The sequence below is a fragment of the Chelonia mydas genome, chromosome 5 (assembly GCF_015237465.2).
Source record: "Chelonia mydas isolate rCheMyd1 chromosome 5, rCheMyd1.pri.v2, whole genome shotgun sequence".
NCBI classification, from domain to species: Eukaryota; Metazoa; Chordata; order Testudines; family Cheloniidae; genus Chelonia; species Chelonia mydas.
In genome coordinates this window covers 79,254,969-79,282,905 of record NC_051245.2, presented here as the reverse complement: position 1 = coordinate 79,282,905, position 27,937 = coordinate 79,254,969, and the positions used below count along the sequence as shown (strand labels likewise).

At 39.5% G+C, this 27,937-nt stretch overlaps 1 protein-coding gene across 2 annotated transcripts in view; it reads right to left on the bottom strand.

The window, feature by feature from the left end:
* SLC12A2 (solute carrier family 12 member 2) overlaps positions 1-27,937 on the bottom strand; it is a 105,620-nt gene that overhangs the window by 9,197 nt on the left and 68,486 nt on the right. Inside the window, exons 11-23 of one of the 2 annotated variants that reach the window (XM_037901658.2) lie at positions 27,058-27,165; positions 24,332-24,455; positions 21,885-21,986; positions 18,523-18,678; positions 17,039-17,138; positions 14,233-14,344; positions 11,865-12,005; positions 11,498-11,604; positions 9,517-9,596; positions 5,303-5,443; positions 4,610-4,657; positions 1,069-1,191; positions 332-443 (exon numbers count right to left, since the gene is read on the bottom strand). In XM_037901658.2, coding sequence (XP_037757586.1) covers positions 332-443; positions 1,069-1,191; positions 4,610-4,657; positions 5,303-5,443; positions 9,517-9,596; positions 11,498-11,604; positions 11,865-12,005; positions 14,233-14,344; positions 17,039-17,138; positions 18,523-18,678; positions 21,885-21,986; positions 24,332-24,455; positions 27,058-27,165 — 1,454 coding nt within the window. The remainder of the gene's footprint in view (positions 1-331; positions 444-1,068; positions 1,192-4,609; positions 4,658-5,302; positions 5,444-9,516; positions 9,597-11,497; positions 11,605-11,864; positions 12,006-14,232; positions 14,345-17,038; positions 17,139-18,522; positions 18,679-21,884; positions 21,987-24,331; positions 24,456-27,057; positions 27,166-27,937) is intronic. The other variant, XM_043546782.1, reaches the window with a different exon arrangement.

Sequence of the window (27,937 nt, the reverse complement as noted above, 5' to 3'; positions counted from 1 at the left end):
GTCATATTAGTTTCAGCTCCCTTTAAAAACACAGCAAGAAACAAAGTATTTGCCAAATTGGAAAAAAACACAACAGTAGTAAAGGCAACATTTTCTTTATGATTACATCTCTAAAGCTTAAAGTTGCTTAAAATGTTTCAAATGCTGTTTGTTATTTTAAACATGATCATGTGCTATGTTAACTAATACCAATAAATTAGCATTCAGGTACCTCCCAATTCAAGTGTAATAGGAAAAGGTCATTATTAAATAAGAAAAACATTTATTGTGCCTGATTACAAAAAGTTCCATAATACCATAAATGTTTTATTTAAAATTAAGGTTAACTTACGCTCGCCTGTCATGATCGATCCTGTTTATTTTTCCACCAATAAACACTCTGATCTTACAGTCTTTCCATTTTTTCTTGGTTGTCAGAAGATAAGGAATCAACAATGTCAAACCTGCATTAGACCACAATATTTAGAAATACACTGAGTAGCTAATATGCAGTGTCAACTTTCTATTTAATAGCGTATAGCAACAATTTATATATGGTAAGAGCAAAGCTCCATGTTTGTCACAGAGGTCATGGATTCTCTGCTGCGGCCAGTGCACCTGACCTAGGGGCCACCTGAGCAGCTCGGGCAGCCCCGGGCCAGGAGCACCGGCTGCTGCTGTGGCAGTTTCGGCCACCTCCGCCCCCCTCCGCCTCCCAGCAGCAGGAGTTTGGGTGTGTGGAGGGGGCTCAGGGCTGGGGTGTGGGGCGGTGCTTACCTGGGAGGGGAAGGCTCCCGGGAAGGGTGACAGCAATCCCCCGTCCCTCCCTGCAGCTCCGATTGGCCGCGGTTCTCAGCCAATGGGAGCTGCAGATCCGGGGCTTGGGACGGAGAGGAGGCAGCACATGGAGCTAGGAGCTGGGGTTGCCACTTCCCAGGAGCAGGGTAGGGAGCCTGCCCAAGCCCCACCAACCCCCCTCCCCAGCACAGTCCATGACTTTTACTAAAAATACCCGTGACTAAAACGTAGCCTTTGGCATGAGTGATACCCATTACCAAGTGCTTTTATCATCATTACAAATTATCTTACCCCCATCATCAAAAAGCCACCAGACATCAATAGTATTTTTGCCTTGTTTCTTCTGAAACTGAGAGCTAGCATCAAGAAGTCTTTGGTCAGCCAAGTTTAAAGGAGAACGTGGGCCTTTCGAGTCTAGCAAATTGAGAAAAAGAGAATTTGTAAAAGATTTAAGAAAAACTGTGGCTTAATCTCAAACACAGAATTGTAGTATTGTTAAATCTAACGTCAGTACTGGGCAAATTTGTTGAAACAATAGCAAAGAATAAAATTGTCAGGCACCTGGAAAAATATAAATTGTTGTGCAAAAGTCAACATGGTTTCTGTAAAGGGAGATCATGTCTTACTAATCTATTAGAGTTCTTTGAGGGGGTCAAACAAACATGTGGACAAGGGGGATTCAGTGGACATAGCGTACTTAGATTTCCAGAAAGCCTTTGACAAGGTCCCTCACCAAAGGCTCTTATGTAAATTAAGTTGTCATGGGATAAGAGGGAAGATCCTTTCATGGACTGAGAACTGGTTAAAAGACAGGGAACAAAGGGTAGGAATAAATGGTAAATTTTCAGAATGGAGAGGAGTAACTAGTGGTGTTCCCCAAGGGTCAGTCCTAGGACCAATCCTATTCAACTTATTCATAAATGATCTGGAGAAAGGGGTAAACAGTGAGGTGGCAAAGTTTGCAGATGATACTGAACTGCTCAAGATAGTTAAGACCAAAGCAGACTGTGAAGAACTTCAAAAAGATCTCACAAAACTAAGTGATTGGGCAAAAAAATGGCAAATGAAATTTAATGTGGATAAATGTAAAGTAATGCACATTGGAAAAAATAACTCCAACTATATATACACAATATAATGGGGGCTAATTTAGCTACAACTAATCAGGAGAGAGATCTTGGAGTCATCATGGATAGTTTTCTGAAGACGTCCAAGCAGTGTGCAGCGGCAGTCAAAAAAGCAAACGGGATGTTAGGAATCATTAAAAAAGGGATGGAGAATTGCCCTCATATAAATCCATGGTACACCCTCATCTTGAATACTGCGTACAGATGTGGTCCCCTCATCTCAAAAAAGATATGCTGGCATTAGAAAAGGTTCAGAAAAGGGCAACTAAAATGATTCGGGGTTTGGAATGGGTTCCATATGAGGAGAGATTAAAGAGGCTAGGACTTTTCAGCTTGGAAAAAAGAGGAGACTAAGGGGGGATATGATAGAGGTACATAAAATCATGAGTGGTGTGGAGAAAGTGAATAAGAAAAAGTTATATTATGGGAACAAGTAAATAAGAACTAAGGGCCACCAAATGAAATTAATGGGTAGCAGGTTTAAAACAAATAAAAGGAAGTTCTTCTTTACTCAAAAAGAAAAGGAGTACTTGTGGCACCTTAGAGACTAACCAATTTATTTGAGCATAAGCTTTCGTGAGCTACAGCTCACTTCATCGGATGCATACTGCATACTTCTTTACTCAGCGCACAGTGGGACTCCTTGCCTGAGGAGGTTGCGAAGGCTAGGACTATAAAAGGGTTTAAAAGAGAACTGGATAAATTCATGGGAGGTTAAGTCTATTAATGGCTATTAGTCAGGATGGGTAAGGAATGATGTCCCTAGCCTCTATTTGCCAGAGGGTGGGGATGGATGGCAGGAGATAGATCACTTGATCATTGCCTGTTAGGTTCACTCCCTCTGGGGCACTTGGCATTGGCCACTGTCGGTAGACAGGATACTAGGCTGGATGGACCTTTGGTCTGACCCAGTATGGCCATTCTTATGTTTTCCAATATTTGTATTGTTAAAAAAAAATCTGACTTTAAAAATATTTATTTTCAGACTTTATAGTTTGTTTAAATGGACTTGTAAAAATGCACACTGAGATAAGTTTAAAGAGTTTGCAGACTTCACCAGCTAAACCTACTGTTCTGAAAGATTAAAAACGAAGCAGGAACAACAAGCAGACCTTTGGTAGATAAGCACAATTTGCAAGACCTTCTCTCTCTCTCTCTACGCTTATAGCTCCATCGATCTGATCCAAACATAAAAAAACTCAAATCCTCAAAAAAACATACTTCAGAGCAACAGTGGGTGTACGGTTGCTGCTCCATGCATCTCTCATACTGAAGAAAAGACCTGCTGCTCTTGTTTCACCAAAACACATCTGTAGGTTCTTTAATATTGTCAAGTTTTTTTACCAAGACAAAAATCGTAGAAAACTACAACTTCTGAAGTATTATTTTAATTTCTTACATTTAAAAAAAAAAAAAGAAAGAAATATATAGTTAAATGCATTAAGGAAGTTAAGATTGTAAAAGGAGTCCATTTTGATGCTGAATATGTATGTAGTATTTTATGTACAGAATAAGATGTTTTGCAGGTTCCAGGGCTTAGAAAAATTTTACAAAACATTTAGTTGCTGTAATTAAAAAGGTAGAATTTTTAGTTAGATAATGAGGCTATAGATATAACTGAGAAAGAAACTAAAATGACTTTCTGAATAAGCCTAACAAGTGAAGTGAAATGGATGGATTAAAAAACAAAACAAAAACACCTTTCTACCTCCTTCTCAGTCAAAATTTAGATTTGGATACAGCAGCCAGCCACTTTACTTGGTATTTAGCTTCTAAGCCAAAAGGTATGAATTTGATTTTACAAAACCCAAAAATATTCCTGATGTGAACTACAATTGACTGAATTAATACATTTATACAGAGCTTGAATTAGGTCAGTACACAATGATACAAAGCACACTGGCACTTCTCCCAAGCCACCATCTTGTGCTCCACAATCTCTGCTTTCATTTAAAAGAGGTAAATTCTCTAGCGTTTATAATTCTGAAGAAATCCTCCCTTCACATTTGACGTTAACTGATTAAGCAATGTTTGCCTGACTCCGTGGAGAGCCTGGAACAATAACTCTGAAAAGTTGAATAGTCCCACTCATTTCACTGAAGTATTCACTAAGATGCCCACAGTATAATATTGATAACCATTTCATTGCTTGTGGAAGCATAAAGTAAGCTGCATAGTTTACTGAGTGATGTCTCAGATATTATAATGATGATGATCTTATTAAAATCTATACAGAAAGGAAAGAATTAAAAGTTTGGCACCAGGACTGAGCAGCATTTCAGAGTACAAAACTTCCTTATTCCTCCCCTCCACCCCAAATCAAGGAGCCCAGAGAGGCATGTGAGCCCCACCAAGGAACCCAGCAGACCTCATGGACACATTCAAACCCCACTGAGGCAGAACCAAGTTCAGGAAACCTCATAAGCATGCACAATCAATCATATTTTGAACATATGCACATCTAGCATGCGTGCTGTTTCTGCCAATTCATGTGAAGAAAGCTTATTTTGTGAGAGGACTTAAGAGTACCACCACCTTTTTCTACCACCACAATTTGACCCCTGAATTTCCTAATCCAAGTTAAACAGATATCCAGGATACCATCCAATGGTTGATACTCTATACATAAAAGGAGTGAGAAAAAAGAAAATGGAAGGTAGCAGTATGGAAAAAATGGATTGTAACAAAAAGATGGAAATGCCTGCCTTTTTTCAACAGTGGTTGTGTTGGAGTCTTGCCATCTTCTTCCTCCTCTGGAAGATGTTTAAAAAAAAATAAAAAATAAAGGTTAATATCCTTTGTGGTGTTAATGAAGATAAAAGTAGCGTACACATTCAGAAAATGAGACATAAAATGAAGCAGCACTCTGTGAGAAAATAACCACAACATGGATGAGGATTAACATATCCTGCAATAATGATTAGCTCTTTAAAATGTGTTAATACTTCACATAGCCATAGAGTTTGTCTTCAAAAAAGGACAAGAAAAACATTTCCTCCATATATGAATGCAAGGTGTCTTGACTCATTTTTAAAAATGTTCTTTTAGTGTGCATTTAATTAAATGTTCTAGTTTAAGCCCAACATTTCTTAACCTTGGTGGCTTAGAGTTAAGCTTGCATATAAAGATTTGACCAAATTTTCAAGAAGTTCTGTATTCCTACAGTTCTCATTACCGCTACAAAAAATGATAAGCTTTTTATTTAGGTGCCTAAGATCTTGGAGCCTTACTTTATGCATCAAGGTTTTAAAAATTTTGCTTACACTTTCTAAGTGACTACTCAAGTAATACGCAGACAGTGTAAATGCCTGGGAAGGCCAAGAGAAAAAAAAAAAAAAACATTGTAATTCAACTCTGTAAAAAGAACGGTCCAATCTCAGAGCTCACTAGAACGTTACCTTTATGCAGACCAGGAGTTTTTTCACTGGATGGTGGAGAAAAAACCTTAGATGTGTCTGTTTCAGTCTTTTTGCTATAGTCCACATTTACTACAACATCCTTTGAACTTGGAGATTTCTCTTGAGAGGACAGTAATTCTTCTGTGACGAGATAAATGATTAATATTGATATCATTTCTGATTGCAACATTAAACATACTTTTAGCTTGTAAAAATGATGTTTTATGGATAATTAATGATATAATAGATTAGAAGATATAGCACTCTGGAGAAAATCAACTGTTTTGTACAACTTCATGAACAGCAACAACATGCTACATACATAGAAATTCTACCTCTGAAAGTAAGGAATTATTTTAGCTTAGTCCCGGATTATACCTTTTCAAATTCTATAGGCTTTGAACTACATCACTCTGTAGAGACAGAGCTAATTCACCTCTATGGAGCTGGAGAAAATAAGGGGTTTGAATCCTCATATTTACATTATGTCAAATTGTTAGTATGAGAAAGGAACCGAAACCTGGGGCCTTTGGTATAAAATAGATCCTAAAAATTTATCATCAATTTCTATCTCAAGCTGAGCATTTTTCCAAAAATATTAAAAGTCACAATACTACAATTCCATAAAATTGCTTGCTGAAGGTGGCTTGTCCAAAATCTAGTGAGTAAGAACACACCTCATTTCAGCAGACAAGCTCAGACAAAGGCCTTTTTGAACAGATGACAATAATAGAGGTAGTTAACTATTGACGTAATAGAAAAAGGCACAGTAATGTTAAAAAACCTGGTCAAAAAGTGATTTCTCAGCCAGAAGTTATCAGTTAAGTCAGCAATGGCTCCAGACTATTAAGACTGCCTTAAGTTTGAGACCAGTGGTAAAGCGGTCAGGAACATATGATCCCTTCCATGAGGTATTAGATTAGTGAGGGGTGGTAGAACTGCTATTATGAAGATTGCCTGACACTTCCCATTATAAGACATAGTCCTCAGTGGTCCTCATAGTCCTCAGTTTTTGTCACGGGTATTTTTAGTAAAAGTCACAGACAGGTCACCGGCAGTAAACAAAAATTCACTGCCTGTGACCTGTCCATGACTTTTACTAAAAATACCAGTGAATAAAAATTGGAGAGGGAGGGGCTGCCCAGGGCCCCATGGGTTTTGGGGGAGGGCAGCCTGGCTGCTTGAGGCGGGGTCCACAGGTGGCAGCGCATGGCCCAGGACCCCTGCAGGTGCTGGGGGGGATTAGCAGGGCTGGCAGACTCCCTACCTGGCTCCACATCTCTGTCGCCCAGCAGCAGCAGAGAGTTTGGGTGTGTGAGTGGGCAGGGGGTTGGGGCATGGGATGGGGTGAGGCGGGCTCTGGGAGGTGCTTACATGGGGGGCTCCCCGGAAGCGGTGACATCCCCCTTGCTCAGCTGCTAGGCGGAGGTGTGGCCAGGCAGCTCTGCACACCGCCTCCACCCAGGGCACTGTTCCCGCAGTTCCCATTGGCCACAGTTCCTGGCCTATGGGAGTGCAGAACTACCTGGCCACACTTCTGCCTAGCAGCTGAGCAAGGGGAATGTCACCGCTTCCAGGGAGTCCCCCCAAGTAAGCACCACCCAGAGCCTGCCTCACCCTGTCCCGTGCCCCAACCCCCTGTTCCCTTCACAAACTCTGCTGTGAGGGGGGTGCGGTGGCCCAAGACTGCCCCGGCAGTGGCCGGTGCGACTGGCACAGGGGCTAGCTGAGCTGCCCCTGAGCCAGGCACACCAGCCGCTGCAGAAGTCATGTAGGTCACGGAATCCATGACTTCCGTGACAAACCCGCAGCCTTACTTATAACTTTACCAAACTTTAACTGTTTGGGCTAAAGTTTTCCATGCCAATTTTCTGCCTCAGAGTGAATTTTTTGGGAAAGTTTTAGGCAAAATGGGTCAGCCACTTTAAAAGAATGTGACTAGGGGGAAAATAGGTTGTTTTGAGCATGTTAATTCTGTCAAACTTTTATTTGAAAGCCTCTCGTGCCCCTCTGCTTTAGAGGGGCCTTGAAGTTTGGCAGTGGATGGCCTTTTTGTTAGGGACCTGCTTTTGCTGTCCTCTATGAAAATCCACCCAAATTTGATCAAGTTTTAAGATTTTGACAAATCTGTTTGCACAACGCATACTTCTTAGATTATAGCAGCTAAATTCCATGAAGATTTAATCTGCACTGGTCACACTCCAGCCTAGGGATGAGAAGGATTTTCCCTACGATTGCAGCTCTGAGCTGCTTTAGACTGGAACCCAGTGGGTTGTGGGCAAGACTGAGATTGGATGAATCCAGGTGGGAGTGAAGACTCAGAACATAAGAATGACCATACTGGGTCAGACCAAGAGTCCATCTAGCCCAGTATCCTACAGCAGCCAATGACAGATGCTTCAAAGGAAATGAACAGAATAGGACAATCAAGTGATCCATCCCATTGTCCAGTCCCAGCATCTGGCAGTCAGAGGCCTAGGGACACCCAGACCCTGTTGTTGCATCCCTGAACATCTTGGCTAATACTCACTGATGGAACTAGCCTCCATGAATTTATCTAATTCTTTTTTTAACCCAGTTATAGTTCTGGCCTTCATGACATCCTCTAGCATTGAGTTCCAAAGGTTGATTGTGCATTATGTAAAGTACTTCCTTTAGTTTGTTTTAAACCTGCTGCCTATTAATTTAATTAAGTGATCCCTGGTTCATGTGTGGTGTGAAAGGGTAAATAATACTTCCTTATTAACTTTCTCCATACAATTCATGATTTTATAGACCTCTATCATATTCCCCCGCACTTAGTCATTTCTTTCTCAAACTGAAAAGTCCCAATCTTTTAATCTGTCCTCATATAGGAGTAGGACTGGCTAGGCAAGGAGACTGGGGACAATAAGCTGGGTGTTTGTGGAGTAGGCAGGAAGCCCCAAGGGTGAAAACTTGGACTGGCTGATCAAAGAGACTGGGATGAAAACCTGAGGAGTGGAGACTGGAACTGCCTAGGTGAGGAGTAAAGGACTGGACTGTTAAACGTGGGGTGGGGAACGGATAGGACAAGGACAGGTTGGAGGGGATGGGGCAGCAGGGATCACACTCAGGGGGAATGGGTAGAAGCTCTGTGGTCACTAGAGCACACTCCACTACAGAGCTCAGAATGGAACCCAAGAATCCTGAGTCTCACCATTCTTCTCTTATCAGCAAATAGCTGGGAAACCCTCTGGCAAAATATTTTATCTTTCCTCTAATACTGGTCCACACAGAATATGACAACCTACTTCTGCTATTAGTCACTCAGTTAGCTCAAGTGGAAGAGGCCTTTGTGGTGGATTTAAAGGTTCCAACTCTGCTGATGACCCATTTGGTGTCAGTATGACATCACATGATCAAATATCTTTTTCCCCAATTATTTTATTTTTTAACCTAGGAAATTATACACAGGAAAACTACATTAAAATAACACAATTAAGGTTACAAAGTCAATAAATGCCTGAATTAAAAATGAAACCCTGGGATAGTTTTTAATTACATCATCTAATATTTAGTTAAGTGCTTGATTTTGCCACTTTAATAATGTTCTTTTAACATAATGTTTAATACAAATAAAAACTAAGTCTATAAACTACTTTCTTTGAATCACCATTAATTTTTTTGCATTAGAAATGTATTATCTTTATTGTTTCCTATTTATCCAATGCAGATGTATCATCTCCAGGCTTTTTATATACTAGAATGGAAAAAACGTGCCATGAAAGAATCCAAAATGTCTTTGGTCATGCAACTTTTGTTAAATCAAGTTAAATTTTCTAGACTGCGGATACTTTTTTAATAAGCAATATTGATTTTCTGGCCCCATTTGAGTTTGAACATATATTAGTAAAATATTAAATCCTTGGGGAAATTTAAGTATGTAGGTGGTTACAAACTGAAGAAAATAATGTATGTAGACCTGTTTCTAAAAGAAGTTACAATACAAAATATAGAACATTTATCATTAAAAGCAACACATCAGTAACAGAAGTCATACCTACTCCATCTAGTTTTATTTTGTACAAGGTTAACAGAAGTATTTTTAAGTTTACAAAATATTAGAAGTAATTATAAACACTAAATCTCTATATTTTGCTTGTAGGCGTAACAAATAGTTTATAGAACACTTAACTGCATAAAATTTGGCTGTTATATTTTTCTCTTTTTCTAGGAGGCAAAATAAAGCGTACCTTGTCCCTGAAGGTGAGAAATATCCAAACCTTCCTTTAGGCGGATGACAACTACACCATACTGAATGTCAAAGGCATCACTGTAAGAGGGTAAAGAAGTTGCATTTTTGTCTTGTTCTCTTTTTATTTCTCAACAATCCCAATTGAGATTTTTCTCTTGGACTTAAGCTTCATGTACGTAAATTGTACTTCACAGATTTTAAGTCCCAAACTATTAAGCCACTTCAGAAGACTGAATACCATATGCTGAAGCGTAATGGACAGCAACTGTCTCCATTTCACTTCGTTTCTAATATTGCAAACAGTGATCAAATGAAATACAAACAAACTATTCTAAGCTCCATGGGAAAGGTGAAAGCGTGTGTGTAAAATTTAAATCCTTTTGAGCAGTACAGGACAATTCTTTTCACCAGAAGTCCCAAAATATTTTATGAGAGATCCCCTAACTTGACAACTACAAATTCCAGGGCAGTCTCTGAAAACTATAGGCACTGAAAGAAGTTTCAAAAATACACAAAGTAACAATTAATGAATGCAGTGTGCATGAAATTTAATGGTAACTATTTTTACAAATTATAGCATTCATAATAAATAAGTCAGGTTTCAAGACAAGTTCTAGCTGACTCTGGTTTCCATTATGTGTAACTTACAGGAAAAAATTCTCTCCTTAAAAAAAGGAAGGAAATTAAGAGAACAGACTTCGTTAATGAAAAATTAGGCTGTAAGTCTGATTACAAGTTAGGAGAGTCCAAATCAAAGTTCCAATAACAAAGGAGCTTACCCATATTGCACATTTTGTTTTTATTTGACATTAATATTTAGTATATAAAATGTCACAGCAACAGAAGACATCCAACCAATAATGGCAAACACTTCTTGAATCTCTGTTGCACAAACACCCTAAATATAGAAGGCTATTTCTTCCAACACAAGTGGATTCACAAGCTCACATGGAAATCACCAGACAATGCGACTGTCAACCAGACAGACCATGTATGTATATTTAAGAGATGGGCATCTTCTTTGAGGGATATCAGAGTTAGCAGAGGAACAGATGTTAGCTGAGATGGAAAAAAAAGAGTATCACAGGCACAGAGCAGTTCAAAGGCAAAGAAATGCAGATCAGATTCCACCTTGCAACTGTTCCAGTGTTTTACAGAACCAGACTAAAGAAAGTCTGGAAGACACATGGTCAAATTGGAAGATGGCAGGAGAAATAGTGGGCCACCAAAAGAGGGCAGAAGAAAGATGCATGGATTATATCTGGAACATGGGCAGTGACTGACTAAAAGAAAGTTCTGAAGGCAAAAATGTATCAGTGCAAGACAGGTAGAAATCTTTGAGGCTGATGCAAGATACAGAGAAAATTACAAAGAAATAAAAAGAGATGCAGGCAAAATAACAATGCCTGGGCTCAGGAGAAGGCTGCAGAGGCAGCAGCACAGAAGGGAGAGTACAAGCAGCTCTTCACAATAGTGAAAGACTTCCCAGGAAAAACCATACTGTCAGAGGTCTCTCCATGGACAGATGCTGAAAATGCATGACAAAAAATCTAGAGGCTTGAAAGAAGATTTCCATTCTATATTAAGTTGTTCACAACTGATGATCACGCACAAGGTCAAGAGAAATGCTAACACTAAGTTAGAAATAGCAGAGTGATCAACAACACCTGATGAAATTAAAGCCACCAGAGGCCTCACATCGGGGAAAGCTCCTGGGGTTGACAAAAGCAATAGCTGACCATCAATAATACCTACCCACATTGAAAAACAGCACTAGAGTACTAGATTTACTGAGGCGATTTCAATATTAATTATTTAAAAATGATGTTTGGGAATACATGGAAACAGTTCATTGCTATTTCAAAGTATTCATCTAAAAACTTTGATTACACTCTGCTAGAGGTACAAGCAGTTCTTCAGATTATATATTCTTGTTTACTGTATTTGGTAAAAAGAACAGTTCTGCATTTTGTACTCACTGAAATAAATTGATATAGGTTTCCACATCCCTCATGTCAGCTTGTTTCCAATCTTTCTTAAATCCAACAACAAGAGTGTTTGGTCTCAATCGACCCAGACCAGCAGCCTAAGAACAAAGCCAATCAAGCATTTTTAAAATACTAAAAAGTATTATATTAACTGAAGGTAAAATAAGAAAATGTTCTTACTTGCACAAAACAATTTTTTTAATAAAAGCTTTATAGTAGTAGAGTGAAAATATTGCATAATTATGATGCAATTTCAATATGCATGCTTGAAAGCGTAAAATATAAAATGCAAAAATGTTTGTACTCTTCTGAGGCCAAATCACCCATTAGCTCAAACAAAAGTGCAAGAGAAGTGTACCTGCATCAAGTACTGTCCCCCATCTCTCAAATCCTCTGCATGTACTGGTGCATAGAAGGCCTTCATTTTGTTTTTAATAAGCCACCGCTGATATCTGGCCAAGTCAGTTGACAATTCTTTAATGGCTTGTCTGCGAGGGCCCTTTAAAAAAATGTACTACTATTAGTCCAAAGTGCATTTTAGAATAATCACTACTAGTTATTTTCTGAAAAATAGATTTCCTTTGTACAGTTGCATGAGTGCATTGATAATTAACCCAAAATCAAATCTAATACACTTCAAGTTCAAAAGATATTTTTGTCACTTCAAAACAAGAGACCTATCAACACAAAGTAAAGTTGACTCAGATGGCGATAATAGGTCTTCCTTTCTTAGATACATGCTTCCTGTGCTTTACTGGAACAAGAATTCTCAAGCTCCAATTGCTTCACCAGCAGGCTTGTCCTCTGCCATAAAAACAAGGGTATTTTTGTTTTGTTTTTTTTTGTAGCAAAAAAATATAGATATAGGCATAGTTATAGGTTAAGTACACATCAGGTTTTGTGTGGCTGCTTGTGTCCCAGCAAGTTTAACTGAAATTGGTGATCTGCTTTAATTTCCATATAAAGATGCTAGTCTTCTCCCCAGTGGCAGCCACTACCTTAAATAAACCCAGATCTCAGCCACTTCTGATGGGGTCCTGTGGCATGCAGTTGTTTCCTGCCAGATTCACTAATACATGAAGTAGTTCACAACAGAATCTGGTTAGTTAATCCTGGAGCACCTCAGATTACAATGGTAAGGTGAGAGGCTCAGCCACTCTGACAACTGCCTACAATTTAAACACATACTCCTTCCCCCCTATGAATCCTCCCTTAACATCTACAACTAGCTGGACCCTTTGCCAGTCTTTTGTAGTTGAGTTAATTTGACTCAATTACCATAACCCCTTCAAAACTCGCTGAACTTCCATCCTGCTAACAAACCCTCTTAATTCTCCAGCTTTTAAAAATCACTGCCCTTATCAGAATAGTAAAGTGTTCTGTTTAAAAACAGCACTGAAACAAAACTTTGAGCTTGAAGATTTTGACTCCAGTGATATGAAGGGAGCACTAACCTAAACTGTGGGTATCTTTAGCTTTGGAGAAAAGCTTCAAATACAAAACAAAATTTAAAAATAAAGATCTAAAGAAAATAGTCTAAACGTGGTAATTTACACTGGTATTTTTACAGAAACTCAAGAGAGTTAGGTGCCCAGCGCCTATTAAATTTCAATAGGATTTGAGTGCTTAAGTCCGGGCTCTGATGCTAAGAGCCAGGTGGGCAGCTGTGAGGAACCGAAGATGGATCCTCCACCTGCCCTGAATGGGGGGCCTGGAGGGCACAGACACTGGGTGGGGGGCTGCTTGGGCCCCACACCCAGGTCAGGTGGAGGGTCCACTGCGGCTCCCCACAGCTACCCGCTTAGCTCATCGTTTACAGGCTGCAGCTCCGAGCTGTAGGGAGGCTGGGTCCCTCCACCTGCCCTGGGCAGGGTGCTGGGACACTGGGCATGGGGCTACTCAGGCCCTCCACAGCTGCCAGCGTGGCTCTCCCCAACCTGGCTCGAGCTGGAGGAGAGGGGGGAGGTATGGCTCGGAGCCGCAGCCCAGCCATGGTAAGAGCCAAGCAGGCAGCTGTGGCAGCCCCTCCACCTGCCCTGGGTGTGGGGCACGAGTAGCCCCCGGGCAGCTCCACAGGTTTCCCCCTTCCCTGTGGGTAAGCCAGCCGGGGAGCCACGGTGGACCCTCCACCTGCCTGCAGTGCACTGGGGGCGGGGGGCGGGCTGAGAGCAGCCCCTGGCAGTGTCCCTGTCCCCCATGCTCCCTGCCCAGCCAAGGGCAGGTGGAGGGTCCGCGACTCCATCCAGGCTCCCCACAGCTGCCCCCGCGGCTGTCCCCAACCAGGCTTCTGCCTTAAGTTGGCATGTTATACTAAAGAAGTAAAAGCAAACTGGATAACACGGAAAGCAAATATCAACCTTATTTAGCCAAGCATGCTTTACCCCCCAGGATTAACAAATTGGAACACTGTTTATCTTTAAGCATCTTGCATCCAAGACTGTTCATTTTATAAAGTTACAAAATTATTCCAGGGGAGGAGAAAAATCTAGCAGTGATGTACATATTAACATTTTGAAGTTATCTGCTATGCTAGTATTTCTAAGGCTTGCACGAAATTACAATATACTTTGTGCTATTATGAAAGATAAATCCCATGAGAGGTTATCAATAAATCTCAGCTTCCAGAGAAGTGGGAAATTTGACACTTTACATTTGAGAATAATAAAAGTAGGTATGGAAAGAAGCCAAGTTAGCTTATTTTTTTAAAATGCAGAAAAAATACTTACCATGTGTATATGACCACAGATCATCAAACCCACATTTTTTGTGAAAGCATGGACAAGATGAACCAAAGCAGGACGTGAGTTTGGAGCACCTGTCATAACAAGGCATTGAGGCCTAGAGTTTTAGATTTAAAAGAAGAAAAATTAGAATTCACTTATTTCTTTTGTATTGATAAAAACAACTTTTAAGTAATTTGCAACTGACTTCTAGAATTGTGAAGATAAATATCTTCACAGATCTCAGGATTGCAAATGCATATATTTGGAGTGAGAAATGGGGGATATTAATTACATTATGGAAAATTTATGTAGCATTGACAACCTTTAACAACCACCAATTCTTTTTCCCTGCCTGCTTATTTCATCAGAAACCAATGAATGGCAATATCTATCTAAATCCGATACATTTCAAGGAAATATGTGGACAAATTGGAGGAAGTCCAGACAAGAGCCACAAAAATGATTCAAGGTCTAGAAAACATGACCTATGAGGGAAGATTAAACAATTTTTTCTAATTTTTTCAGTCTGGAGAAGAGAAGACAGAGGTGACATAACAGTTTTCAAGTACCTACAAGGTTGTTACAAGGAGGAGGGAGGTAAATTGTTCTCCTTAACCTCTGATGATAGGACAAGAAGCAATGGGCTTAAACTGGAGCAAGGGTGGTTTAACTTGGACTTTAGGAAAAAATTCTTAACTGTCAGGGTGGTTAAGCACAGGAATAAATTGCCTAGGGAAGCTGTGGAATCTCCATTACTGGAGATTTTTTAGAACAAATTTAGAACAAACCTTTCAGGGATGGTTTAGGTAGGGCAGGAGACTCGACTAGATCACCTCTTGAGGTGCCTTCCAGTCCTGTGATTCTATAAATTTAACTGAATTTGGTATATAAAAGTACAGAAACAAATATTCTTCAAACTAATAAGGAAAAATCACTCCGTTTATTTGTAACTTTCAGATTCTCTTTATGTAAACAAACAGTCAAGATGTTTAATAAAAAAGTTAAAATAAAGAAGTTCAGACATTAAAGCCCAACATTCTGTCAAGTTACTGAAGTGTCTGGCATGAGTGATGCGACCTGGCCGGTACTAAACCTGCTGAATAAGGAAGAGTGGATTGTAATTGAACAAGAAAACAAAAATATGAATGCCTACCAGCACAGGGGTCATAAGATCACTTGTCAACACCTTTCATTTTCCCTTTTGTGGGGAAAAAGGGAGCACAGCACAAGCAGTAATGTTTGTTTTCTCTAACTTTCATACACAGAAACCCTGATGTAAAGATTTAGCTAGCCCTCATTTTGATAGCTATATTTATACAATCACTACATCCACAAACCAGCAAGCTTCCCCAATGAAAACAAGTAGGTAAGTCTCAGTCTTGCCAAGACATAACAAATGTCTGGGTGGGGTTTTTTTTTTTTTTGGTTTTTCTTTTTGTTTAAAAGAACCAATAGCAACAAGGGTTGTCAGTACAAGTCATTTTAATACCAAGGCAAGTCAGTCTTATAACTGACTGTTCTAAAAACCAAAACATTCTCTACCATAAACTAAGTAGCATTTGAAATAAGAAAAATTATTTCCTACCCTAGAAAACAAAATCATAAAAAGTATTTCCAATCCAATCTTAAAGGCCTGCTCATTAGTGGAAGTATGTTCACTCTTCACATTAACACAAGTAGGAAACCACTTTTGGAAATAAACGTTTGATCTAGGCAGTTAAGTGATAACTAAATTGATGTATAAAGTCAAATTCCACTGCCAAATTCATCCAGTTTGCATATTGCTGACAGTTACAAAATTATCTTAGTTTATAAGTTAAGAAGCCTCTTACATCTTCAGCAGTAACAAAGAATGTACAATCAAAACTCAGCTGCCAATTTCGTTGTTTATACACAATGCAAAATAGTAGCCAACTTATTTTTTTAAGCTATATTAGCTCAGCAGTGATGACAGCATTTCAGTGAAGTAACCAGAAACTTAAAGACACAGGGAGAAATGTCATTTTAATATTTTATAAAACCATGTTCATGAGACTAGCAGGATTGCCTATTAGTATGGTTGCCTGACACTTCCCATTATAAGACTTAAGTTTTCAGTAGTTTATACCTTTGCAAAATTAACTGTCTGGGCTGAAATTTTCCACGTAAGGCTGATTTCCATCCCCATAACTAGGGAAACCTTCCACGTCAGGCTGATTTGTTCTGAAAAAATTCAGCCACAGCAGTGGAGTCATTTCCAAGAAAAAGGTTAGAGAAATATATATTGTTTTCCTCATTTTATTCCATAATAGTTACTCCACTATGGAAATATGCTAATTATTCCAGAATAGTTTTCACATAAGGAACTATTCCAAAATAGCTATTGCAGAAGAGTTTGTTCCACAATAATTATTCAGGTCAGTTTTCCCATTATCCTAATCTTACCACCCTGAAATCAGAGTATTTTCTCATTATATGCTCCCTTCACATATGGGCAGATTTCCAAGGAATTAGCAAGAGTTCTGCATCCCATGGCTGCAAATCCTCCAAGATTGTGTTGCTGTTGCAGTCTGTCAAGAATGGACATGCTGCCAGAGGCAGGAGTAAAGGGAAGCTGAAACACAGCCTTGTGATGGATGTTCCTGTCCCAAGATCCAAGCATGTGTTAGAATAGCTGTAGACTTAGAGATTTAAAGCCAGACAGACAGTTTCATATAAAGAGTTGTGGATTCTGGAAGCATCAAAACCCTGTTTTGCTGAGTGCACAGTTTAGTGGAAAGAGATTTTTCTAACTTCTACACTATGCCTCCAGCATGAGCATATCTGTTACCTGAAATTTTTTACATGGTCTTCCACGCCTGTAAGACGAACAGAATGCTGCAATGCACTTAGGTAAGTCAAGGCTTGCGTAGAGGATCCCCAGTTCACATCTGTGGGAAGATTTGTTTTAAAAAATTTAATATTATGCCACAAGTTATTTTGACTAATATAAACCATTTTCTCAAACTAAAAATTCAGTGTCTGATTGTTTAGCTCCAACATCAATTGAAAATTAGGTAAAATCAAATTAAAATCAGAGTATATTCCCACTGAAAGCAGGCTAAAGTAAACCCAGCTTGTGTTTAAGTTAAGGGAAAAAACCAGTTAAACTCTACTGTAAAGAGGATAATTCTGTAATCAAATCAAGTTTTCTAGATAACTAGATGTTTCATATTATACAATCAAATTTAGAAGTTACTTAAACTGACCTATTTCAAAGGATTCTATGGTGTTTGACAAAAACTATGAAATCTTTATACAAATAGGTTTTGTAGCTATGCTACTCTACAGCAAAAGGAAAATTTAGCAAGGTAAGCATTAGTTTTAAATCAACAGGCAAACTAAATCATGACAAAAAAACCTGGGTTAAGAAACTATCCTTTTAGATTATCACTGTTCAAGAGAAATTGAATGCCTACAGTGTAATGAGTTTACTAAAATTAAATAGCTCTAGAAGTCTGGTCTTTCATGTTCTCATGCAAGCAGTCCAATTTTTATAACTAAAATAACTACTAAGTAGAATTTCAATTCTCAAAAGCAGAGTGTGGACAAGTATGGGAGGGGGCTCGGGGCTGGGGTAAGGGCGGCACTTACCTGGGGGACGGGCTCTCACCAGCATGTCCCTGTGTCTCCTAGCCAGAGGGCTCTGCGCACTTCCCACTCCCACAGGCGCTGCCCACAAAGCTCCCATTGGCTGAGGTTCCTGGCCAATGGGATCTGCGGAGCCAGTGCTTGTGGTGGGAGCAGCGCGCGAAGCCCCCCAGCCACCCCTCCCCCTAGAAGCTACAGAGGGGCACGGAACTGGGTGGGGAGCCTGTGAGCTCCACCCTGCGCCTGGGGGGCCCTGTCCCATCCCCCCAGAGCAGCCCCTCGGCCCAAGTTTTAGTTAGGGGCATATAGTAAAAGTCATGGACAGGCTTTATTTTTTTTTTTTTTTTTTTTTTTTTTATTTTTTTTTTACTACCTGTGACCTGTCCATGACTTTTACTAAAAAAATACTCGTGACTAAAATGTAGCCTTACTCATAACTCCTCCAAAATGCACACACTACTTCCTCTCAATTTATCTTTGACAAATCGAGTACATTACCTTTCGAATCTATATAGTTAATGTATGTGAGATGCTTCTCTCTTATTTTGAGAATAGAGTTTCTTCTGTAACTAACCATGCAAATAAAATCGTAAATACGAAAAACACAACATTTAACAAAAGTAAGTAATCAGAGTTTCTCAAATTTGCCCAGATTTTTTTTTAAATTGAAAATCACATACCTACCTGGTTTCTTGTAAGTGACATAAATATAGAGTCCAAGGACTATGACATATGTTAGCAATGCTGCCCACCAATTAATGACGAACATCACTATGCAGCAGAGAATCGCTCCAACAAGAGAAACCCACATATTGTAGTACTTAAAAGCAGGACGCCAACCTAATCAAAGCACAAATACGAAAAGTTAAAGAATTTGAGAGAGAGAAAGCGCGAGCATAAAAACATATTAAAAATTCTGGCACACATTTATCCTTAAAGCTCATCCAACAACTTCTTGCAATATTTCAAAGAAAGCTTCATCTATGTTATTAAGGACAGGAGCAGAAATGATTATATGACAAGAAGTATAGGTCACTTTTTAAAACGTGGAGTTTGACATTATTTCTGTGCTAGATATTCCTAGCAGTCTGGTGAATGGGAGTATTTGGCACAGAAGTCCATACATTACTCAAGTTTGATTTTTGCTCTGTAGTATACCTTTAGAAGATGGTACAGCATGAATCACAATGCAAATGACTGCATGCCATGTTAGTGGGTGCTATCCTTTCAGTTCCGCATTATCACTCCAGTTAAGCTAACTCGTACTACTAGCTAACTACTTTTAATGTTTTTATTTATTTGGATAAGAGCAACTCCTGAGCATTGAAAGAAAAAGGACAAATATCATATAGCCGGACACATTCAGGAAGAAAGTGTAACTGTCAAAGAGAAGTACTGAGGTTGCCAGAGTTTGACACCATGAGTTGCTGACGGGCTGTTCAGAAAGAGGTATAAGGATCATCTGTTCTTATAAAGACAGCGGTAACTAATGGAGTGTATTTAGGCTTGGAAGCATTAGATTTTTAAAATCGGTAAGTATCAGTAAACATCTATTTCACTGTACACACACAAACTGACAAAAATATTTCCACTGATTATCACCAAATGTTCAGATAAGAAACACTGCTTGAGAATTTAGAGTTTGATGTAAGGATATTCATTTTTTGTGTATTTCGACATGATGTTGAGCATTTGTGTTTTAATGGTTACAAAGCTTTATCTTTTTGAATCTGTGTCTACTGTCGTTAATAGTCTGACCCTACCCCCAGATTCCTGCAACTGAAAATTTGAATTGATAAAAATTGAAAAATGCTTAAAACTCATGATTTTGCACAACTGACAAATTAAATAATATGCTTAAAAATAAACACTGATTTTATCCATATGAATTATGAAAACATAAAAATCAAATTCTGCCGAGAATATTAGTCTTTTAATATGGCTAACCTGCAAATACTGCATCGTCATTTGTGATCTACACATATGCTTTCAGAAGTGAATATACCCATACAGCTTGATGTACAGAAAATTCAAAATACGCCTGCTTATTTATATATGTAATTTAGCAGGCTCAATTGTAAATAGAAATAGGATTTACATATATATGTGGGCTTTCAACATATTAATTTCATCACTTGTGTGTATAAGCAATAGAATAAAAAACATGCGCACAAGGTTGCGCAGACACAAATTGAAGGCTACTTATTGAACCTTTATAAGTTTGGCCCCAAACAACAAAGTGAAGATGACTTTTTAAAAAAGGCTCCAACCTAAACTCAGTAGGCTAAAAACTGAAATAGAAATTCCTATTTATGTTGAATGCAATTCTTTTATAGGCATGGCATAGCAATACTTTTGTGACAGATAAAATAAAAATTGAAGCGTAACAGCTTCACTGCCCTATTTCTTACGATTAGGGTCATCAATTTTTAAGCCCTGGGTCAAAGGAAACAAATAAGAACACCATAAGGAATTCTTTTCCTGAGGAGCAAGTAGTCTCTACAAACAGGATTTTTTCACCAGTATTGCTTAACTAAAAACTGAACAATAAAACTCCCTTCCCACCAGCATCACCACATAATCCCAGTGACACCCAGTGTCAATGGGAGGGAATTAAAGGACAGCGAGTCCTGGTCCAATGTTTTGTTAGGAGAAACCATCACTCCTTCCTAGAAAGGCCTATCTCATTGAGGGCTTTAGTTTTCTTACGGCTTCCTTGTTCTGAGGCATAGCTCTTGACTCCATTCACCACCTGCTTAATGAGCCAGCGTTTCAGTCTCTCTCTCCCCCCTCCCCATAACAACCAGGTGTGACCCTTAAGGCAATTCCCTTAGAGACTGAGTCCCAGTCTCTTTGCCTAGTGAAGTTTTACTCCTTTGTAGTTCAGGCTAGGATGAGGCATTAGCACTCTCAGAGGTCAAGGAGATATGATGGGTATTCAGAACATTAGAAAATTCAGGCCAGTTATTCAAGAACCTAAACATGAAAACAGGCCATGTCTATACACAGGGTTTAATTCGCACTGTGTTTTACATAATAAGCACTGACTGCATACACAGAGTCAATTGTTTTCTGATTCAATAAGCATCAGTGTCTACGTGGCTGGGACTTTGTGCAATGATAGCAACAACAGTACTGCCAGAATGCTGAGGTATAGAACACCAGGAGCAAATGGACAGGTCTTGGCCTTGTGCCAGTATTTGAACTGGAAGGTGATATCTGTTCTACATGAGCAACAGAGAACACACAGATAGATAGGTCAGTTCTGGCATCATGCAAAGGAGCATGGGATAGCAGCAGGTAGCCTGCCAAGCTAATGAGAATGAGTGATGTGTGCACATGAACATAAGTTCACTGCATATTGAGTTAGTGGATTATAGAATACATATTAACTGACCAGTTAGTATGCTTTAAACCTTTGCATCATGTGGACATAGGTCATTCAAGTGTGTACTCAGTAATGTTAGTGTGGACTAAATCCTCCATGTAAACAAGCCCTTATGCTCCTAACTTAAAGCACCCATTTTTTGAAAATCCTGGCCTTAGTCCTTAAACCAGAGCTTTCAAAACAAACGGAGGAACAAAAATCAAAGTTCTCGTCACATTTTACATACTGCACCCACACACACGTGGCTTAGAATTAGTTGTTGGAAAGCATATTAGGAGGAAAAGACATCTTACTCAGGTTCCCAAGCTGTGACAGCTACAACCACAAGCCTCCCATATGCATCCGATGAAGTGCGTATTCACCCACGAAAGCTTATGCTCCAATACGTCTGTTAGTCTATAAGGTGCCACAGGACTCTTTGCCACTTTTACAGATCCAGACTAACACGGCTACCACTCTGATACAAGCCTCCCATAGTTACCAAAGAGGCTGCTTTAGTGTCAGCCTTAGGTAGGGGTTTGATTCGGCTAGTCTAGTAATTTTTCTAAGTTTATTTTATTAAATTATTGAATTATTAAATTAATCATTTCTGTGCAGGAATACTTTGTTTCTACAGTAGCTTTAAAATGGGTTAAACCCCAAAATATGAAATTCCTACCTGGAGATTTTGCAAGTGAGGCATGGAATACAGAGAAATTAATTAAGGCATATGAAGCCAAGAAGAAGTTGGAGATTATTGGAGCAATGACATTCAATTCAGCTGTAAAAACACAAAGAAAAACAAATAGTTATTAAGCTTGTTATCAAACTGCTTTAAAAATCCCAGGGCCAAAAAGTTTGCAACAAGGGCCTCCTTCTCTCTAGTGGAAACAGTAGATTTGTTAACACATTTTATTTTAATTCAGATCTATATAATGGTCTAATACCATAAACTGCTCTAAACAATTTCTCTGCAATCATTTCAACTACTACAGAGAAAAAACAAACACATAAAACTAAAATCTGCTTCAGAAATAGCCTATTCTGCCCCCAAAAATCACCATCACCCTTGTGTTTCCAGCCACACTCACTTTTTAAGGAGATTTCTAGAAAATCTGTTTTCTCAGTTCAAGAGTCCAAATATTAATATGTTCAATTATACCTTGATAAAGTCTAGTCTAATCATTTACCTCTCTCTTCCTCAGACACAGTCAAAGAAATAAGTTTAGTCTCAGTTTTATTTTCTCACAGAATCACGATAAACTTTGAATTTAAATGTTTCAAAGCTTTCAATGTGAGTTACAATTCTTTGTGATCAATTAATGTGCAGCAGACATTTGTTTAAAATATTCCCTATTTAATTTGCAGGCACTCAAGAAGTACCAAAGTTGTTTGAAGTCAGATACTGTTCGCTATCTGACTACACTGTTTGCTAATGCAGGTTATTCACATTTTTTTCAAGAATTATACAATTAGCCCATGAATATTAAAGTTTTCATTAGTCTGCAATAGTGTTGGAATGTGAGAGGGAGACAGATTGCAGTTTAACAGAGGTCTGTGGGAGCTATAACAGGTGAAATCATATACCTGTGGGCAAATGGAGAAGAATATTTGCCTGACTCCCACCTTAACAGAAGACTGAAGCAAGGCTATTACTGTTACTGCTGATGTGACCCTTTAATGGCGTATGTGTGTGCGGGCATGTGCGGTGCGGGGAGGAGATATCCTTCCTTCTGCAACAGTTGAGGCTGTCCCAAGAGTAAAGAGGGTCTTGGCAGATTCAAGTGGAGGTTTGGAATTTGAGACGCACCATCTAGGCTCTCTGTAACTCGTCTCAGTGCAACTGCAGACAGACAGAGAGGGATGCAGCCTCTCTCCTCCTCTGCACAGAGAAGAAAACTCACTCCCCTCCCCGCCCTTTTCCTTCTTAAAAGGATTAGGAGGTGGAAGAGTAGGGCTCTCCTTTTCACCTGGATAGAAAGCAGTAGTAGTAGCTATCACTAGTCATTTCCCACGACCACAAAGGACCGAAATAAAAAAATACAGCTGACACTGACAAGAACATGACACTTTAGACTACTAGGACCCTCTTCATTCTAATGAAACCTCCAGATCACATGTGGCAGCAGTGATAACTTGGTCTTTCCTTCCTCCAACAGCCCTCAAAAATGCAAAATAAGAAAGATGGGGAAGACGTAAGAGTAACAGCAACAGTTTTTAACATAAGCAGTCCTGGAAGGGGCTAGAGGATGATATGGAAGATCTTCTATCTGCCCTACACGGAATGTGTTATTACCTGGGCTGGCCCCCACCTCTGGCAGCACCAGGAGAATCTTGCACTTCAGTGGTTCAGTGGAGTGCAAATTTTAAAGTCCTCTATTTGTGCAAGCTTGCCCCTTACGCAAGCATAGATTAGTGATGTTTTACTGTCTAGTATGTATGTATGTATTAAAAATCTGTAAATAAATATAAAAAGCTTTCACTTCATACAACAGCTCTCTATAGTAGACTAATGAATAAGAAGTCAATACAATAGGGTTGGGAAAGGATTAAAAGAAAAATCTGATTAGCTAAAAAGTCTGAATATTAACTGTTACCTTCCCCCACTAGTTGAGACTGAGGCCTTGTCTCCACTACCAGGGTAAGTTGACCTAAGTTACGCTACTCCAGCTACATGAATAACGCAACTGGCGTTGACATAGCTTAGGTAGACTTACCATGGTGTCTTCACTGCACTGCGTCGACAGGAGATGCTCTCCCATCGACTTCCCTTACTCTTCTCGGGCAGCTGGAGTACTGGAGTCGACCGGAGAGCACTCTACTATCGATTTAGTGGAAGACCCGCTAAATCAACACCAGCTGCATCGATTGCAGCAGCATCGATCTCCCCAGTAGTGAAGACAAGCCCCGAGATGAATCTGAAGTAACTTCTGATATGTGGGAGAACAATCCTCAAACCCCATCCACTGAACAGGTTTCCAAACAAGCCAACACCAAAAATTTTTAAAATAAAATTCTATCTCCAAGACTCCATGGATGCTGTCATCCAAGCATAAGACAGTACAGCATTTTACAGCACAAAAAGAATGTATTCAAAATTTTTTACTCCAATTTAAATTAACTAACCAATTAATATGAATCCAAGAGCAATCAAGAAAGTCAGAATATATCCTCGTAATGGTTCATTGTTCTTCCCATAACCTTTAGCAAACATGAGAAGGCCTGGATAGATATTGTCCTTGCATAAAGCCTAAGAAAGAAAATACAAAGTTAGCAAGGTTTAATTAAGATAAATTTTGCATGAGATACACACTAATGCATTCAATGAGAGCTAGTGTTGTCTCGTTAGAGCACGGGGTTGGGAGTCAGGACATGCTGACTATTCTTTACTCTGCCTTTGCATTACTGTGTGATCTTAGGGTATGTCTTCACTACCCGCCGGATCGGCGGGCAGCGATCGATCCAGCGCGGATCGATTTATCGCGAGAGGTGCAGGCAGAGTCGACGGGGGAGCAGCAGCAGTTGACTCACCGTGGTGTCTTCACCTTGATAAGTCAATCTAAGTACGTCGACTTCAGCTACGTTATTCACGTAGCTCAAGTTGCGTAACTTAGATTGTTCCCCCTCGTGTAAACCAGGGCTTAGAGCAAGTGACACCTTCCCACTCCTGAGTTTTCACCTCTATCAATACAATGAGGATAATATTTTCTCTTCTTTGTAAATCACTGACATTTGTCACGGAACAGCAGTAAAAAAAGTCACAACATTAATCTTTTTTTTTTTTTTTTTTTTTAAAAATACTGAACCAGGAATTTCATCAAGATATGGAAAATCTTCTCAAAGCTACTCTCTCTCTCTCTCTCTCTGCTTTACTGTAGTGCTTTTCTGTCAAACCTTTCGTATCCTCCTTCGCTATCTGGCTTCCTGCTGCAGGGTTCCTGGGTTTGGGGTTTTTGTTTGTTTGTTTTTGTTTTTAAGTGTATGGTATCCTCTCATGATCCTCAAACATGAAGCATTCCTACAGTAACAAAACTGCAGCTATTACACACACACAGCTGGGTGGGGCATTATATTTAACTCTGGAAAAAAAAACAAAACAAAAAAACAGAGCCTTTTATTACATACCTCAACACCACAAGTGAGGGGGAAAAATGTGTACCAAAACAGGACCTTTCAGCTCCAGCAACTAATCAAGTGTGAAGTCATTTATAAAAGATATACAATACCCATTTCACAGTCTGGCTGAATGTTTGGTATAAAAGTTCCCTGGGAAATAAGTTTTACAAACTCTACAATTTTACTCAGTTATTGTTACCATATCTTTAAGCATTCTGAATTGCAACTAACTGCAGTGTATTAGCTCCAAAAAGGAACCATCAGTAGATATGGAGGATATGCAACTACCAACAGCATTAAAAATTAATTTAGTGCTCACTAAAAGGAGTCAAACTATCAGCTTCTCTATCCACAGAAAAGGCACAGCAAAGAGCGGAATAAACCACTCCATATTGCCAAGCAACATTCCCTTAGCTCTGACCTAGTCGAAGCACCAACAAGTGACAACCTCTTAACCAATTCAATCCATGGCCTCAATGCAAGGACAGCCAACACTATCACCACCTAAAGCAGTAAACTGAATACAAAACTCTGCACTGTTAAATAATTACGTCATCACTTACTGCATAGTAAACAACTCTGGGCTTAAGTCTTGGCAGGTAAAAGCTTTCCAATTTATCTTGAAATCTAAAACTTTAAGGGCCCCATACTCAGATGGAAGAGGCTGCGTATGATCAGCAGCACTACAAATCTGCAAAAGATCTCATTGTGGCAATATTTTTTCCTTAACTTCTAGATCAAACACACACATTAATCTTTGGTTGCTTCCTAACAGTTTACCTTGCTTTTCAACAATAGGACATTTTAAGCCAACCTTGAATATACCACTGAGCTGTGGTAAGCAGGATTCTTTCCCAAGCAAGTGTCAAGAGCTTCTGCAGAATTGAAACCTTCATTTTTTAGCCCATCTGGTTGCTAAAAAAATTTCAGGTCACATTTTGAAGGTTGTGTGTAGTGCTTTCTTCCAGAGAGTCTGTGCAGACAGGTCCATTGCCTCTGCTGCTGCTCATAACTTAAGGCTACGATTATGTCACGGAACCAGTGATTTCCACTGACCTCCATGACATTTTCTGCCCTGGGACTGAAGCTCCCAGCCAGCCCTGCCCACGCAGCTGCCCAACCGCTGGCAGGTGGACCCCTTGCAGCTGCCCAGTGGTTGCAACCATGGCCAGTGGCTGGGGGACCCTGCAGCTGTCAGTTACCTGGGGTAAGGGCACCCCGCAGCAGCCCAGCCCCAGGGGTAGGTGGACCCTGGAGCTCACACCCACGACATTAGTAGAGAACACGGGAGCCCCAGCAGCAGTGGGTGCTGAACCCACCTACCCCTTTTGTCAGGGATATATTTAGTAAAAGTCAGGGACAGGTCACAAGCTGTTATTTTCCATGACCTGTCCCTGACTTTTACTAAAAATATCTGTGACAACTCAGCCTTACTTAGAACTTTGTCACACTACAACAGAGTGGAAAATGACCACACTGTTGTCAGTTTTAACTGCCGCTATTCAGAGTCCAGTGGGCAGTAAAACTGTTAAGAATAAAGTCAAATTGAGTCTGTTGCTTCTTGGCAAGCTTTGACACCAGCAGAGGTGGGCACTGGAATGAATCACTACAGAGGAATCTCAAGTGATATGAATCAAGACACTAATATACAAAAGCTCCCTGTTCCCAATATTCCAGTTCCAAAAGAACTGATTCAAGTTCTTTTGTTATGAAACAAAGACATTATATAAGCTTACCTGAAAAATCTTAGGTGCACTCACTAAAGATGCCAATGCGGAAGAAAGGGTGGCTGAAAAGATGCCAGCAGAAATCAATGGTGCAAATCCTGATACCATGCTCATTACCTGAAAGCAGGATATAAACATTTTAATTTATTTTACATGTACCAAACAGAATGGACTGAACAAACATCTCCCTCTAAATAAAACAATTTTAATAAAAATAAACTAAAATTATGTAGACAAATGTTTAGTTGAATGCCTTCAGAACTGTTACAATTCACTCAACACTGTCTGCAGAATTTTGTCTCTTACTTCTGCAACTCCTAGATTTTTTCAAATACCATTTACCGTTCAAAGTATGGAGAATATTACAGGACAGTACACGCTGGCTTTTTTATTCCAACTCAAATTTTTTTTTTTGAAGTCATATGTATGATTTCTTAAAACAGACTGTTAGCTGCTCTGTTCAACCAAGTCTGAGCTCTACAGCTAGAGAATCTGGTGGGTCAAATTTAACTGCACACCAATCTTAAGTGCATCAAAAAATGTCTCATTAATGGTCTAAGGAAAGAATTCACTTTCCTATTAGTTACATCAATAAGAGCAATCATAAGTCAAAAGAGAATGCAATTTTAAGAGAAGTATTTTAGCTGTTTGACAAAATACAGTATTTTGTAAGGTGTGGCTTCAAGCATAGAGATGTTGTCCGTTTGACAGAAATTTCTGATACCTAACATCCTGAGGAAGAGAAAGTCGCATTGTTGAAGAGCTCTCCCTAATATCAGTCTCAGATTTTAGACTGTGGAAGCTACACCTGGAAGGTGACCAGCACCCGGAGACTGAACCTCTTAAAATTGATAAATAGGGAAACTTTCAGTTAGGCTCTTCCTCATGG